The sequence below is a fragment of the Heptranchias perlo genome, chromosome 11 (genome assembly GCF_035084215.1).
Source record: "Heptranchias perlo isolate sHepPer1 chromosome 11, sHepPer1.hap1, whole genome shotgun sequence".
Classification (NCBI taxonomy): Eukaryota; Metazoa; Chordata; class Chondrichthyes; order Hexanchiformes; family Hexanchidae; genus Heptranchias; species Heptranchias perlo.
The window spans coordinates 62159992-62175899 of record NC_090335.1 but is presented as its reverse complement, the minus strand read 5'-3'; the positions used below and the strand labels follow the sequence as shown (position 1 = coordinate 62175899).

The window sequence follows — 15908 nt, the reverse complement described above, 5'->3', positions numbered from 1 at the left end:
CTCCAGTCCTCTAGATATAAAGGCCAGCATTCCATTAGCCTTATTGATTATTTTCTGCACCTGTTCATGACACTTCAATGATTTATGTACCTGAACCCCTAAGTCCCTTTGGACATCCACTGTTTTTAACTTTTTATCATTTAGAAAGTACCCTGTTCTATCCTTTTTTGATCTAAAGTGGATGACCTCACATTGGTCTACATTGAATTCCATTTGCCCCAGTTTTGCCCATTCATCTAATCTATCAATATCGCTTTGTAATTTTATGTTTTCATCTACACTGCTTACAATGCCACCAATCTTTGTGTCATTGGCAAACTTGAACATGAGACTTTCTATGCCTTCATCTAAGTCGTTAATAAATGTTTCTGCTTCCTGCACCGTTTCCTCCGGGCTCTGCTGTCCTCCCCCCTCCCCCAAGCAGCGGCTCCATTTTTAACCTCTGGCCTCCGGTCCGCACTTTCAGCGAGGGCCGCTGGTGACCTAGAATGCGCACGCGCGGTCGGTGATCCACACTACGCACGTGCTTGCCCAGGATGCTCCGGGCCCGATTTGCGCATGCACTTGTCCCGCGCGGTGACTCGTGCATGCGCAATCGGGCCCGGAGCATCCTGGGCAAGCACGTGCGTAGTGTGGATCACCGACCGCGCGTGCGCATTCTAGGTCACCAGCGGCCCTCGCTGCCGTTCGGTGAAAGCGCGGCCTGGGAGGCAGAGCGCCCAAAATGCAGCCGATGCTCCCACCTCCCTGTCGGTGGCCATACCAGAACATGTTTACTGACATCTGGTGGCAGCGGACGGGAGCCTTTTTTTGTTGGTAGAAATCAAGTCAGGAATGAATGCTCACTTCTTGTCACAGAGGGGCCCGTCAATAGGTTGAACAGCCGGCAAACAGGAAAAAAAACTAACGGGAAATGCTGGAAACTCAGCAGCTGTGGAACGAAGAAAGAAAGTTAACTTCTCAGACACGGTACCCTCGTCAGAACTGCAGTTCCATCGACTTGTCTCCTTTTTTTCCAAAAGCATGCCTTTTCTTAAAACTCAAAAAAAATCTAACATGTGCCCCCTTTTTAAAGGGGCACAACTAATAAAACCCAAATTATAAAAAGACCAAGGAAACTTATAAAATTAAATAATGTTACTATTATCCATTACACACTCCAGCCCCTGCAGTGCCCACCGGTCACGGAAGGCCTCAGGCGTACCACGTGCTCCTTTTTCTGTTTTTTTTTTAGGTGGGCCAGTGTGGGTGACACCAGTTTATGGTGTGAACCACCAATCAATCTTCAAGCACTCTCCAGTTGGGAGAACGTCACTAAACTACAATCATTTTCAGGTACTTACACCTGTATATTTCAGGAATTATCACAGTATTTACTGGTCACAAAGGACAATGAACAATGGAAAAGATGTCTGAAGTTGCTAAAGTCAATGTTTAGACCAGAGGGTTGCAAAGTGCCCGCAATATTGGTGCGCAATGGCCACCCGGCCATATACCAGAGCTCTAAACATGGGCAAGCAGGCAGAGAAACCACTCCCAGAAGATCCCACGCATCCTCGACCTGTACATGATTGGCTTTTGTCAGGGCCAGGAGATCCACCAGGAGGTTCTCTGATCTACTCGTCCTGCACGCCAATTTACCAAAGGTTAACTATCACTGTAAAATGCAGCCAAAAATCGAGGGCTTCTCCAAAGGCAAAGCTGGTTCAGACTATGACTAGCTGTACTATACAGACCAAGAAGGTCTCAGGATTGATTCGCATTTTTAATCAAGTCAGCTGATCACAACTGGGAAAACAGTATGGCTGCTGCAATTGGCTTCATTAGCCCTAGCTTGAGAGAGGGAAGAAGTTAGCTAGTGTTCCTGATCACCATCCAATGACCCTTTCTAAAAGTTCACCTTTGATGTCATCAAGCGAGGACAGAATTGGGCTCAGTTGTGATGCTCCCACAGTTAACTAGTCTGACAACGCTCACTAGGCACTCTCCATCTCTTTCCTCTTTTAAGGTGCTCCTTAAAACCTACCTCTTTGACAAAGCTTTTGGTCACCAATCCTAATGTCGCCTTGTCTCAATGGTAATTTTTGTCTGATTACGTTCCCGTGAAGTGCCTTGGGACGTTTTACTATGTTAAAGGCACTATATAAATGCACATTGTTGTTGTAGGCTTGCAGATGAAGTACAAAGTTGGGCAAGATCCCACAGACAAGTGGCACCTGTAAAACTACACCCCAGCAAGGAATCATTACCTTCAGGAGAGGAGGTGGGTAAAAACTCAGGATCAATGCAAATTGTGTGGTATAACTGGGGATCAAGTGTAGAATGAAATTTTGATGTCAAGTAGAAATGAAATATAAATTGGATGCATTTTGCTCTAAAAAAGTACTTTTGTATGCACTTATTAAAAACAGCTGACTCACAACTCTACTGTATTTGACTGAGATGAGCTCCCGACCATCACCAAGACTGCCTGCTTCCACCTCCGTAACATCAACCGTCTCCGCCCCTGCCTCAGCTCTTCTGCTGCTGAAACCCTTATCCACGTCTGTTACCACTAGACTTGACTATTCCAATGCTGTCCTGGCCGGCCTCCCACCCTCCATAAACTTGAGCTCATCCAAACCTCTGCTGCCTGTACCTTACTCGCAGCAAGTCCAATTCACCCATCACCTCTGTGCTCACTGACGTACATTGGTTCCCGGTCCGGGAACACCTCAATTTTAAAATTATCATCCTTGTTTTCAAATCCCTCCATGGCCTCACCCGTCCCCATTTCTGTAACCTCCTTCAACTCTACAACTCCCGAGATCTCTGTGCTCCTCCAATTATTGCCTCTTGCGCATCCCCGATTTTCATCACTCCACCGTTGGCGGCTATGCCTTCAGCTGCCTGGGCCCTAAGCTCTGGAATTCCCTCCCTAAACCTCTGTCTCTCTCTCTCTCTCCTCCTTTTAAGATGCTCCTTAAAACCTACCTCTTTGACCAAGATTTTGGTCGCCTGTCCTGATATCTCCTTATGTGGCTCAGGGTCAAATTTTGTTTGATAATGCTCCTGTGAAGCGCCTTAGGACGTTTTACTACATTAAAGGAGTTATATAAATGCAAGTTTTGTTACTTTTATTTATTTTCTTTTGCATTATGCATCAATTAAACAAAGCACAGGAAAAGACAAGGAATAAATTACTTAATATAGATCTAGGCAATGTTCCTAGAATGCTGGTAGTTAGCAAATAATGTCATTCAAGGGAGAATCAGCGCCTTCTACATTCTGATAGAATAGGCACTGTTGTTTTTAACATGTCAACACAAATTGCAACTACAATACATCACAAGGATACAGGAAGCAAGAGAAGTGATTCTATATAATCTGCATCTCAAAAACTAGAATTAAAAGTCCATGTAAATTCATCCTAAATGTTTAGAAATTAAATTTAAAAAATCACAATGTGATCTTTTAAATTTGCTATATATGGTAGTATTATTTCCTCCATTTCTTAACTGTTGCACAGGCTAGTCTGAATGATGTCATGCAACTGGTTGCTAAAGATTTAATTAAACCTACTGCAAAATAGCCAATACAACAGAGGTGGCTGTGAAACACTGACAATCCCCCATGCTGGAGACCAGCTGAGCATTTACAAGATGGACAAATTGGAAACCCCCCTCCCCCACCTCAAATGCAGTGATCCAAACAGGAAGAAAAAATATCAATCATGTTACTTAAGAGGGAACATTTGAAGACAAATATTAAAAAGGGTAGAAAGAAAAAGCCAGGAAATGGGGATTAAAGTAGATATCTTGCAGTTACCTCCTAAATCTCATGACTCAGCATTTGCTTCATCTACTTTTTTTACCCCCCTGCTTTTCCCCCTCAAGTAAAATGACTTGGGGAATTTTCTATATTAACAGCAAGTAGTTCTTGTTCTTATAGCTCCAGTTGGGTGAGCTGGCACCATATCCTGGGCCAAATTTCCATATTCTCTACTGAAATTTCATGATCCTAAATAGGGTTTTGAAGTTCTTACTGCAAATTGTGTATTGACATTTGGCCTGATGAACCTTCCAGAGAATTCGATTTTCATTTTCAAGGACAGTTTTAAAAGGATAGACGAAGTGAGTAGAGAAGCAGTTTAAAGGCAATACTTTTAAAAGACATTTTTAAAAAAATTATAAATTAAGCTCATATGAAAAGGTAAGATCCCTGATGTGATAAATTGTCAGCTTGTTGAGGATGCTCTCATGGAGGCAATTTCAAGACAAAACGAGCCTTACTGCTGTCAGTATTGAAACATCAACATCCCGATTTTAACTCTCGACACGAACCAGCCGTGCGGGGACAGGAAGCCCCCATGATATTATTGGTGCGCAGTGTCGATTGCAGTCAGGGGAGAGTGAGGGAAACCTTGGCCGGGGAGGCCCAAAGTTTCCTTCTGCAGTGCAGAAGAGCATGAGTGCTCTTCCTGGACCACAAGGAAACTATAAAAAAAATTTAAAATACTGATGTTCCTGGGCCTCTTCTGCCCCACTTCATGCTTGCCACCAGGTTTCATTGGTGGGGTCGGCCTTGTGCACATCTTGCTATCTGTGCATTTATGCACTGGACCATTACGAAGCTCTTGCCCTTTTTTCCAGCATGAAGAGATGAATTGTTCATTTTCAGTCTCACACCCACCTATTGTGAAAGGGAATACAATCATTTCAGCCTTGGGGTGCAGCTTCAGGCCAGAAGAGATGTATTGGGACCGGCCAAGGTTTCCCTCACCCTCCCCTGACTGCAATCGACACTGCGCACCAATAATATCATGGGGGCTTCCTGTCCCCGCACGGCTGGTTCGTGTCGAGAGTTAAAATCGGGATGTTGATGTTTCAACACTGACAGCAGCAAGGCTCGTTCTGTCTTGAAATTGCCTCCATAAGAGCATCAGGTACGGTAGCATAGTGGTTATGTTACTGGACTAGTAATCCAGAGGCCTGGACTAAAATCCAGAGACATGAGTTCAAATCCTGCCACGGCAGCTGGCAAATTTAAATTCAATTAAATTCAATTAATTAAATAAAAATCTGGAATTAAAATACTAGTATCAGTAATGGCCATGAAACTACCGGATTGTCGTAAAAACCCATCTGGTTCACTAATATCCTTTAGGGAAGGAAACCGGCCGTCCTTACCCAGTCTGGCCGATATGTGACTCCAGACCCACAGCAATGTGGTTGATTCTTAATTGCCCTCTGAAATGGCCTAACAAGCCACTCAGTTGTAAAATCTCGCTACGAAAAGTCATAAGAAGAATAAAACCGGACGGACCACCCGGCATCGGACCACTAGGCACCGGACACGACAACGGCAAACCAAGCCCAGTCGACCCTGCAAGGTCCTCCTTACTAACATCTGGGGACTTGTGCCAAAATTGGGAGAGCTGTCCCACAGACTAGTCAAGCAACAGGTACAGTGATATACAGTCAGGAGGGAGTGGCCCTGGGAGTCCTCAACATTGACTCTGGACCCCATGAAATCTCATGGCATCAGGCCAAACATGGGCAAGGAAACCTCCTGCTGATTACCACCTACCGTCCTTCCCTCAGCTTATGAATCAGTCCTCCTCCATGTTGAGCACCACTTGGAGGAAGCACTGAGGGTAGCAAGGGCACAAAATGTACTCTGGGTGGGGGACTTCAATGTCATCACCAAGAGTGGCTCGGTAGCACCACTGCTGGCAGAGTCCTGAAGGACACAGCTGCCAGACTGGGCCTGCGGCAGGTGGTGTGCAAACCAACACGAGGGAAAAACTTACTTGACCTCGTCCTCACCAATCTACCTGTCGCAAATGCATCTGTCCATGACAGTATTGGTAGGAGTGACCACCGCACAGTCCTCGTGGAGATGAAGTCCCGTCTTCGCACCGAGGACACCATCCAACGTGTTGTGTGGCACTACCACCGTGCTAAATGGGATAGATTCAGAACAGATCTAGCAGCTCAAAACTGGGCATCCATGAGGCACTGTGGGCCATCAGCAGCAGAACTGTATTCCAGCACAATCGATAACCTCATGGCCTGGCATATTCCTCACTCTACCATTACCAACAAGCCAGGGGATCAACCCTGGTTCAATGAGGAGTGTAGAAGAGCATGCCAGGAGCAGCACCAGGCATACCCAAAAATGAGGTGCCAACCTGGTGAAGCTACAACTCAGGACTACATGCATGCTAAACAGCAGAAGCAACATGCTATCGACAGAGCTAAGCGATTCCACAACCAACGGATCAGATCAAAGCTCTGCAGTCCTGCCACATCCAGTCGTGAATGGTGGTGGACAATTAAACAACTAACGGGAGGAGGAGGCTCTGCAAACATCCCCTTCCTCAATGACGGCGGAGTCCAGCACGTGAGTGCAAAAGACAAGGCTGAAGCGTTTGCATCCATCTTCAGCCAGAAGTGCCGAGATGGATGATCCATCTCGGCCTCCTCTAGATATCCCCACCATCACGGAAGCCAGTCTTCGGCCAATTCGATTCACTCCACGTGATATCAAGAAACGTGATATCACTGGTCAGGCCACAGCTGGAGTACTGTGTGCAGTTCTGGTCGCCGCACTACAGGAAGGATGTGATCGCTTTGGAGAGGGTGCAGAGGAGATTTACCAGGATGTTACCAGGGCTGGAGCGCTTCAGCTATGAAGAGAGACTGGGAAGATTGGGTTTGTTTTCCTTGGAGCAGAGGAGGCTGAGGGGGGACATGATTGAGGTGTACAAAATTATGAGGGGCATAGATAGGATGGATACTAAGGAGCTTTTTCCCTTTGTTGAGGGTTCTATGACAAGGGGACATAGATTCAAGGTAAAAGGCGGGAGGTTTAGAGGGGATTTGAGAAAGAACTTTTTCACCCAGAGGGTGGTTGGAGTCTCGAACTCACTGCCTGAGAGGGTTGTGGAGGCAGGAACCCTCACAACATTCAAGAAGCATTTGCATGAGCACTTGAAATGCCATAGCATACAAGGCTACGGACCAAATGCTGGAATATGGGGATTAGACTGGGCTTGATGGCCGGCGCGGACACGATGGGCCGAAGGGCCTCTATCCGTGCTGTATAACTCTATGGCTGAGTGCACTGGATACAGCAAAGGCTATGGGCCCCGACAACATCCCAGCTGTAATGCTGAAGACTTGTGCTCCAGAACTAGCTGCGCCTCTAGCCAAGCTGTTCCAGTACAGCTACAACACTGGCATCTACCAGACAATGTGGAAAATTGCCCAGATATGTCCTGTCCACAAAAAGCAGGACAAATCCAATCCGGCCAATTACCGCCCCATCAGCCTACTCTCAATCATCAGCAAAGTGATGGAAGGTGTCGTTGACAGTGCTATCAAGCGGCACTTACTCACCAATAACCTGCTCACCGATGCTCAGTTTGGGTTCCGCCAGGACCACTCGGCTCCAGACCTCATTACAGTCTTGGTCCAAACATGGACAAAAGAGCTGAATTCCAGAGGTGAGGTGAGAGTGACTGCCCTTGACGTCAAGGCAGCATTTGACCGAGTGTGGCACCAAGGAGCCCTAGTAAAATTGAAGTCAATGGGAATCAGGGGGAAAACTCTCCAGTGGCTGGAGTCATACCGAGCACAAAGGAAGATGGTAGTGGTTGTTGGAGGCCAATCATCTCAGCCCCAGGACACTGCTGCAGGAGTTCCTCAGGGCAGTGTCCTCGGCCCAACCATCTTCAGCTGCTTCATCAATGACCTTCCCTCCATCATAAGGTCAGAAATGGGGATGTTCACTGATGACTGCAGTGTTCAGTTCCATTCGCAACCCCTCAAATAATGAAGCAGTCCGAGCCCGCATGCAGCAAGACCTGGACAACATCCAGGCTTGGGCTCATAAGTGGCAAGTAACATTCGCGCCAGATAAGTGCCAGGCAATGACCACCTCCCCTTGACATTCAACGGCATTACCATTGCCGAATCCCCCATCAACATCCTGGGGGTCACCATTGACCAGAAACTTAACTGGACCAGCCATATAAATACTGTGGCTACGAGAGCAGGTCAGAGGCTGGGTATTCTGCGGCGAGTGACTCACCTCCTGACTCCTCAAAGCCTTTCCACCATCTACAAGGCACAAGTCAGGAGTGTGATGGAATACTCTCCACTTGCCTGGACGAGTGCAGCTCCAACAACACACAAGAAGCTCGACACCATCCAAGATAAAGCAGCCCGCTTGATTGGCACCCCATCCACCACCCTAAACATTCATTCCCTTCACCACCGGCGCACTGTGTCACTGCAGTGTGTACCATCCACAGGATGCACTGCAGCAACTCGCCAAGGCTTCTTCAACAGCACCTCCCAAACCCACGACCTCTACCATCTAGAAGGACAAGAGCAGCAGGCACATGGGAACAACACCACCTGCACGTTCCCCTCCAAGTCACACACCATCCCGACTTGGAAATATATCGCCGTTCCTTCATTGTCGCTGGGTCAAAATCCTGGAACTCCCTTCCCAACAGCACTGTGGGAGAACCGTCACCACACGGACTGCAGCGGTTCAAGAAGGCGGCTCACCACCACCACCACCTTCTCGAGGGCAATTAGGGATGGGCAATAAATGCTGGCCTCGCCAGCGACGCCCACATCCCGTGAACGAATAAAAAAAAAAAATCCCCAACAAGCTGACAATTTATCACATCAGGGATCTTACCTTTTCATCCGTGTTGAGTTGTTTTATACACAGTAACATCTTTTTATGATTCAAGTTGCCTTGCTGAGTTCTATGCAGAGTGCAGCTTGCTGAAACAACCCTTATTATGTATACTGCCAAGTTGGCTTCCAGCACAGTCAAAGACTGGCTGTACCGATTGTTACCCTGCTTTTGTCTCTATAAACTGCTTTTGCTTTATCTGACTGTATCCAGCATTTCATCCAAAGTTGCTAAGGTTGTTCTGGAATTTGGGCAGGTGGTCACAGGCCTCCCATTACTCTATGCTGAATTCTCTACACTATGACTTTTAATTAAAGGTTAGATGATGTAATTAAAGTTTGATGTCTTCAGCTGGCTAGATATAATTCCACACACTTTTGCTTTCTTTCTTCAGGCTAAGAATGTAAACTCCAGTTTTTCTGAAGTCTTAAAAGGATGAGTTCTACTCCAGTGTTCAGTAATTCTGAGATATCTAACAGTTTTATTACCATAATAAAAAAGTGAAAATGGGTGTATACATTTTGTTTTCTTTTTCTTTTCAGAGAATAACTGGAAATTGCAGAAAAGATCTTTTTTTGAAAAAGTAAGTCATTCCGTTAATAGCCAATTTCAAGTAACATGAAATCAAAATTAGCACACAGGGCACTTACTGGGATTTTATTGTCAGTTCAAATGAAATGTTGCCAAGGGTGTAGAGTGTACCACGGAAGATACTAAAAGCAAATAAAAAAGGATTTAAATTTGCGACAGTTTCTAACACTTTTTCCCCGCCAAAGCTTTTGTAACAAGTGACATTGAGCCCAGTTGTATAGCTTCAGCCACAATTCTGTACTTTCCAACAAATTCTGCCATCTTCTCCTAAATGTATCGCTCCACTGGTCACCAGATGGACAGCAGCAGGGTATGCCACATGCTCAGCTTTTTTCACTCTTTCTGACAGGGTCTCTTCAGTATCCCCCACCTTTACTGGCACAACTTCCTGTACAATAATTGCTCCAGCATCAACTTCTTCCTGAAATAGCCCACATAAAAAAAAATTAAAAATCACAGAATATAATTAAAGAAAAGGGTGGAGAACATTCATCTTTATAGTCTTTATTCTCTCCCGTAATGAAGTGGGGATGCTGTTCCACCTGGTCAGGTCCAGATAAATGTTAAGAGGGGAGCATGCGGCACAAGGAGAGGCGAGAAGGATGAGGAGTTCTACTTGTTACAGCTGAAGAGAGCTCTGGTTAGACCCCATCTGGAGTATTGCACTCAGTTCTGGGCATCACGCCTCAGTAAGGATATATTGGCCTTGGAGTGGGTGCAGCGGCAATTCACCAGAATGATGCCAGGGCTAAAAGGGTTAAATTATGAGAACAGGTTACATAGACTAGGCTTGTATTCCCTTGAATAAAGAAGATTAATAGGTGATCTAATTGAGGTGTTTAAGACGATTAATGGATTTGATAGGGTAGATGGAGAGAAACTATTTCCTCTGGTGGGAGAGTCCAAAACAAGGGGGCATAACCTTAAAATTAGAGCCAGGCCATTTAGGGTGATGTCAAAAAGCACTTCTTCACAAAGTGGAAATCTGGAACTTGCTCCCAAAAAGCTGTTGAGGCTAGTCAATTGAAAGTTTCAGAACTGAGATTGATAGATTTTGTTAGACCAGGGTATTAAGGGTCACGGTACCAAGGCAGGTAGATAGAGATAAAATACAGATCAGTCATGATCTAACTGAATGGCCTAATCCTGTTCCTGTGTTCTCCACATTACCCTCTCAACAAGAAATACCTGTGCAACTCAAGGGAGCAAGACCAGCAAAGCCTACCCACAACAAAGGACTAGAGGAGGCAACAAAGGATAACTGCCATAATCCCTAACTGCAGAAGAATAAGAGCCAAATAAAATTCCTACACCAAAGTTCACCCTGACATGAATATTGGTAGAATTGTGACATCCAGGAACTCTGCTGCACATATTCTGGTCACATCTCCAACTGTTCTGGATGTCAATACTAGAGGCTACTGGGATCGTGATGAGTCTTACTATGCAGTGAGGGGATTTGAGGCAAAAACTAACGGAGGGAGAGAAATGGAATACATTGGAGGCAATAAATTGAAAATTAAAGGCAGAATACTTACAGCTACAAAATGTACAGAGCAGCCAGTCACCCGAACTCCGGCCTGCAGTACCTGTTTGTGTGCGTTAATTCCCTTAAAAGAAGGCAACAGTGATGGATGGACATTCAACAGTTTTCCTGGAAGACAGATGACAATTAGAGAACATCCAATTTAACTGTTTTTTTTTAAAAAAAGCTCAGTGACTTAGTACTCATAGCAAGAGTGAATGTAATTAATAACCCAGCTGCAAAGTTAAAAATTGGATCATTCAATACAGTTAAGTGTTCACCCAAGTCCAGTGTGGACTCCTGTTATTTTTAAACACCAATATTTAATAGAGTATTTAATAAGGGACAATTATTTGTATGTAATTTGGGAGTCCATAAATCTTTTCTCGCCCCATTATTCATAGAAAAAAAATGTTCTGAGCTATTTAAACAGTCCTAAAGATGGCTCCAGTAAATCTATTTTAACTGCAACTCCTAATAGATAGTAACTTAGTGGGGAAAAAACAATTAACTGAAGCACACTGTACTCACTGAACAATGATCTCAAGATTAAGGTCATGTCAGATCTACAATATTCAATGTTAAAATATCAAATTTGATAGAAGCATAAATATATTTATACTTAGTGTTCAGTACTCGTATCGATTTCAAACATGCCAAAAAAAGTTTCTTCACTTCTGGTGTAGGGATTGAAGTAAATAATTCTTTTTTTTACTCCTAGTAGACAGTAACGGTCAATTGGGGAAAAAATTACCAATATTTACCATTCCATTTCTTGACAAAGGGACCAGAGAGGATTCTCATAAATCCTGCAAGGCAGACCAGTTCAACAGAGAATTCCTGAAGTACTTCATCAACAGTGCTGTCAAATTCAGAGCGGCTGCCATATAATTTATGGTCAATTACCTACAGATTTTCAAATGTAAAATAATTCAAATCAGGTACATTACAGGGAGTGTAAAAATAATTGCTGTTAGAAAATGGAGCCTAAAAAAAATGCTGTAAGTTTTTCTTCTCAAGTCAAAAGTGACCACAGAACTGCGCCTCGGCGTACTATAAGCAATGGTGCTATTTACAGTAGCTAAAATTTCATGTTTATAAAATAGAGGCCTCAGACAGTCCAGGTTTACAGATCAACAACCAGGTATTCCATTAAACTTCTCACAGGGTCCGTGCATGGGCTTCTGTTTCAAAGTTGATCAGAGTTCAACTGTTATTACTGCACTTGTATAATTAGAGTAGCAAACAACCCAAAGGACCTTCACTCTAACCCATTCCTCTTCCATATAGATACACCTATATCCATTCAACCCTGAATTCTCCCACTCTTGCACAAAACATAGATACATAGAAAATAGGAGCAGGAGTAGGCCATTTGGCTCTTGAAGCCTGCTCCGCCATTCAATATGATCATGGCTGATCCTCTATCTCAATACCATATTCCCGCTCTCTCTCCATACCCCTTGATGCCTTTTGTGTCTAGAAATCTATCTATTTCCTTCTTAAAATATATTCAGTGACTTGGCCTCCACAGCCATCTGTGGTAGAGAATTCCACAGGTTCACCACCCTCCGAGTGAAGAAATTTCTCCTCATCTCAGTTCTAAATGGCATACCCCGTATCCTGAGACTGTGACCCCTTGTTCTGGACCCCCCCCAGCCAGGGGAAACATCCTCTCTGCATCCAGTCTGTCTAGCCCTGTCAGAATTTTATACGTTTCAATGAGATCCCCTCTCATTCTTCTAAACTCTAGTGAATATCGGCCCAGTCGACCTAATCTCTCCTCATACAATGGTACTGCCATCCCAGGAATCAGTCTGGTGAACCTTCGCTGCACTCCCTCTATGGCAAGTAAATTCTTTCTTAGATAAGGAGACCAAAACTGTACACAATACTCCAGGTGTGGTTTCACCAAGGCCCTGTATAACCACAGTAAGACATCCTTGCTCCTATACTCAAATCCTCTTGCAATGAAGGCCAAAGTACCACTTGCCTTCCTAACTGCTTGCTGCACCTGCATGTTTGCTTTCAGTGACTGGTGTACAAGGACACCCAGGTCCCTTTGTACATCAACATTTCCCAATCTATCACTATTTAAATAATACTCTGCCTTTCTCTTTTTCCTTCCAAAGTGAATAACTTCACATTTATCCACTTCATACTGCATCTGCCATGTATTTGCCCACTCACTCAACTTGTCTAAATCGCCTTGAAGCCTCTTTGCATCGTCCTCACAACCCCACCTAGTTTTGTGTTGTCAGCAAACTTGGAAATTCTACATTTGGTTCCCTCATCCAAATCATTGACATATATTGTGAATAGCTGGGCCCCAAGCACTGATCCCTGTGGTATCCCACTAGCCACCGCCTGCCACCCCGAAAAAGACCTGTTTATTCCTACTGTTTCCTGTCTGTTAACCAATTTTCAATCCATGCCAGTATATTACCCCCAATCCCATGTGCTTTAATTTTGCACACTAACCTCTTATGTGGGACTTTATCAAAGGCCTTCTGAAAATCAAAATACACCACATCCACTGGTTCTCCCTTATCTATTCTACCAGTTACATCCTCAAAAAACTCCAGTAGGTTTGTCAAACACTATTTCCCTTTCATAAATCCATGTTGACTTTGTCTAATCCCATTGATATTTTCTAAGTGTCCTGTTATCACATCCTTTATAATAGACTAGCATTTTCCCTACTACTGATGTTAGGCTGTTTTCTCTCTCCCTCCTTTTTTTAAAAAAGAAAAACAAACCCAAACATCTGTCCCCCATAGTCCACATTCAAAGCCAAGGACCATAAAAAATAGAAGCAGGAGTAGGCCATACAGCCCCTGGAGCCTGCTCTGCCATTCAATCAGATCATGGTTGATCTTTGACCTCAACTCCACTTTCCCCACATGATCCCCATATACCTTAATTGCCCTAGAGTCCAAAAATCTATCTATCTCAGCCTTGAAAATATTCAACAACTCAGCATCCACAGCCCTTTGGGGTAGAGAATTCCAAAGATTCACAACCCTGAGTGAATCTACCCTGCCAAGCCCCCTCAGAATGAGATCACCTCTCATTCTTCTAAACTCCAGAGAGTATAGGCCCATTCTACTCAATCTCCCCTCAAAGGACAACCCTCTTATCCCAGGAATGAATCTAGTGAACCTTTGTTGCACCGCCTCTAAGGCAAGTATATCCTTCCTTAGATAAGGAGACCAAAACTGTACACAGTACTCCAGGTGAGGTCTCACCAAAGCTCTGTACAATTGTAGTAAGGCTTCCTTACTCTTGTACTCCAATCCCCTTGCAATAAAGACCAACATGCCATTTGCCTTCCTAATAGCTTGCTGTACCCTGTATGCTAACTTTGTGTTTCTTGCACGAGAACACCCAAGTCTCTCCGGACACCAACATTTAATAGTTTCTCACCATTTAAAAAATATTCTGTTTTTTTATTCTTCCTACCAAAGTGAATAACCTGATATTTCCCCACATTATACTCCATCTGCCACCTTCTTGCCCACCCACCTAACCTGTCTATATCCCTTTGCAGACTCTTTGGGTAGGATTTTAACTGAAAAACAGGTGAGTTGGGGGTGTGGGACCATTGAAAACTGCAACAATTTCAACCCACCCATTTCCGATTTTCCCCGGGGCAGGACGAGGGACAGGCGACCAACCCGCTCTCAGGAGGTGGGTTGGTCACTAAAACCTTTCAAGGAGGCTGCAGGGCTCCGTTTTGGAAGGTTTCGCGATTTTAGCCTGTGGGGGCTGAGATTCCCAGGCCTTCTCCTTCATGCCACATGAGAGGAGGCAAGAAGGCCCAAAGCTGCAGGTAAGTGCCTTTCTGGCACAGCTTGTGGGCCTGGAGGAGCAGGAGTGCTTCCCTCAGGCCCAACAAGCCTACCTGCAGCAACCGCACCCCCCCCCTCCCCGATGCCTCCCCATTGGCCCCCCTCCCCGATCCATACAATCTAAGACTTAACTGAAAACTTACCGTTTCATGTCCTCTTCCTTGCCCTGCTCCTGTCTGACTGAGACCAGCCTATCAATCAGGCAGGCCTGCCGGACGGCAAACCGACAAAAAGAGACGTCCTTACATCAAAATCGTATGGATGTCCGGGAAACCCGTACTTCAGGGTTTCTTGTCCGCGATTTGACCACCCACCCCCCCACCCCGCCCCCATCCTGGCTCAGAGTCAAAATCCTGCCCTTTGTGTCCTCCTCCCAGCTTACTTTCCCACCTAGCTTTGTGTCGTCAGCAAACTTGGATACATTACACTCGGTCCCTTCATCTAAGTCATTAATACAGATTGTAAATAGCTGAGGCCCAAGCACTGATCCTTGTGGCACTCCACTAGTTACAGCCCGCCAATCTGAAAATGACCCGTTTATCCCTACTCTCTGTTTTCTGTCCGTTAACCAATCTTCTATCCATGCTCATATCACCCCCAACCCCATGAGCCCTTATCGTGCGTAACAGCCTTTTACGTGGCATCTTATTGAATGCCTTTTGAAAATCCAAATATACTACATCACTGGTTCCCCTTTATCTACCCTGCTAGTTACATCCTCAAAAATCTCTAATAAATTTGTCAAACATGATTTCCCTTTCATAAAATCATGACTACTCTGCCTAATCTTATGATGATTTCCCATGTAGCCTGTTACCACATCCTTAATAATGGATTCCAGCATTTTCCCGACGACTGTTGTCAGGCTCACTGGCCCGTCGTTCCATGTTTTCTCTCTTCCCTTCTTTCTTGAATAGCAGGGTTACATTTGCTACCTTCCAATCCGCTGGGACCGTTCTAGAATCTAGGGAATTTTGGAAGATCATAACCAATGTATCCACTATCTCTGCAGCCACTTTTTTTTTTAAGAATCCTAGGATGTAGACTATCAGCTTTTAGTCCCATTAGTTTCTCCAGTACTTTTTCCTCTACTGATATTAATGATTTTAAGTTCCTCACTCTCATTAGCCCCTTGGTTCCCCACCATTTCTGGTATGCTTTTTATGTCTTCTACTGTGAAGACAGATACAAAATATTTGTATAACATCTCTGCTATTTCCTTATTCCCCATTATAAGTTCTCCT

The 15908-nt window shown here is 44.7% G+C and overlaps 1 protein-coding gene across 3 annotated transcripts in view; it reads right to left on the bottom strand.

The window, feature by feature from the left end:
• Positions 1–9158: 9158 nt before the first annotated feature.
• gart (phosphoribosylglycinamide formyltransferase) overlaps positions 9159–15908 on the bottom strand; it is a 44536-nt gene continuing 37786 nt past the window's right edge. For all 3 annotated transcript variants that reach the window (XM_067993215.1, XM_067993216.1, XM_067993217.1), the window contains exons 20-22: positions 11578–11719; positions 10827–10942; positions 9159–9709 (exon numbers count right to left, since the gene is read on the bottom strand). In XM_067993215.1, coding sequence (XP_067849316.1) covers positions 9512–9709; positions 10827–10942; positions 11578–11719 — 456 coding nt within the window. In that variant the 3' untranslated portion in view covers positions 9159–9511. The remainder of the gene's footprint in view (positions 9710–10826; positions 10943–11577; positions 11720–15908) is intronic.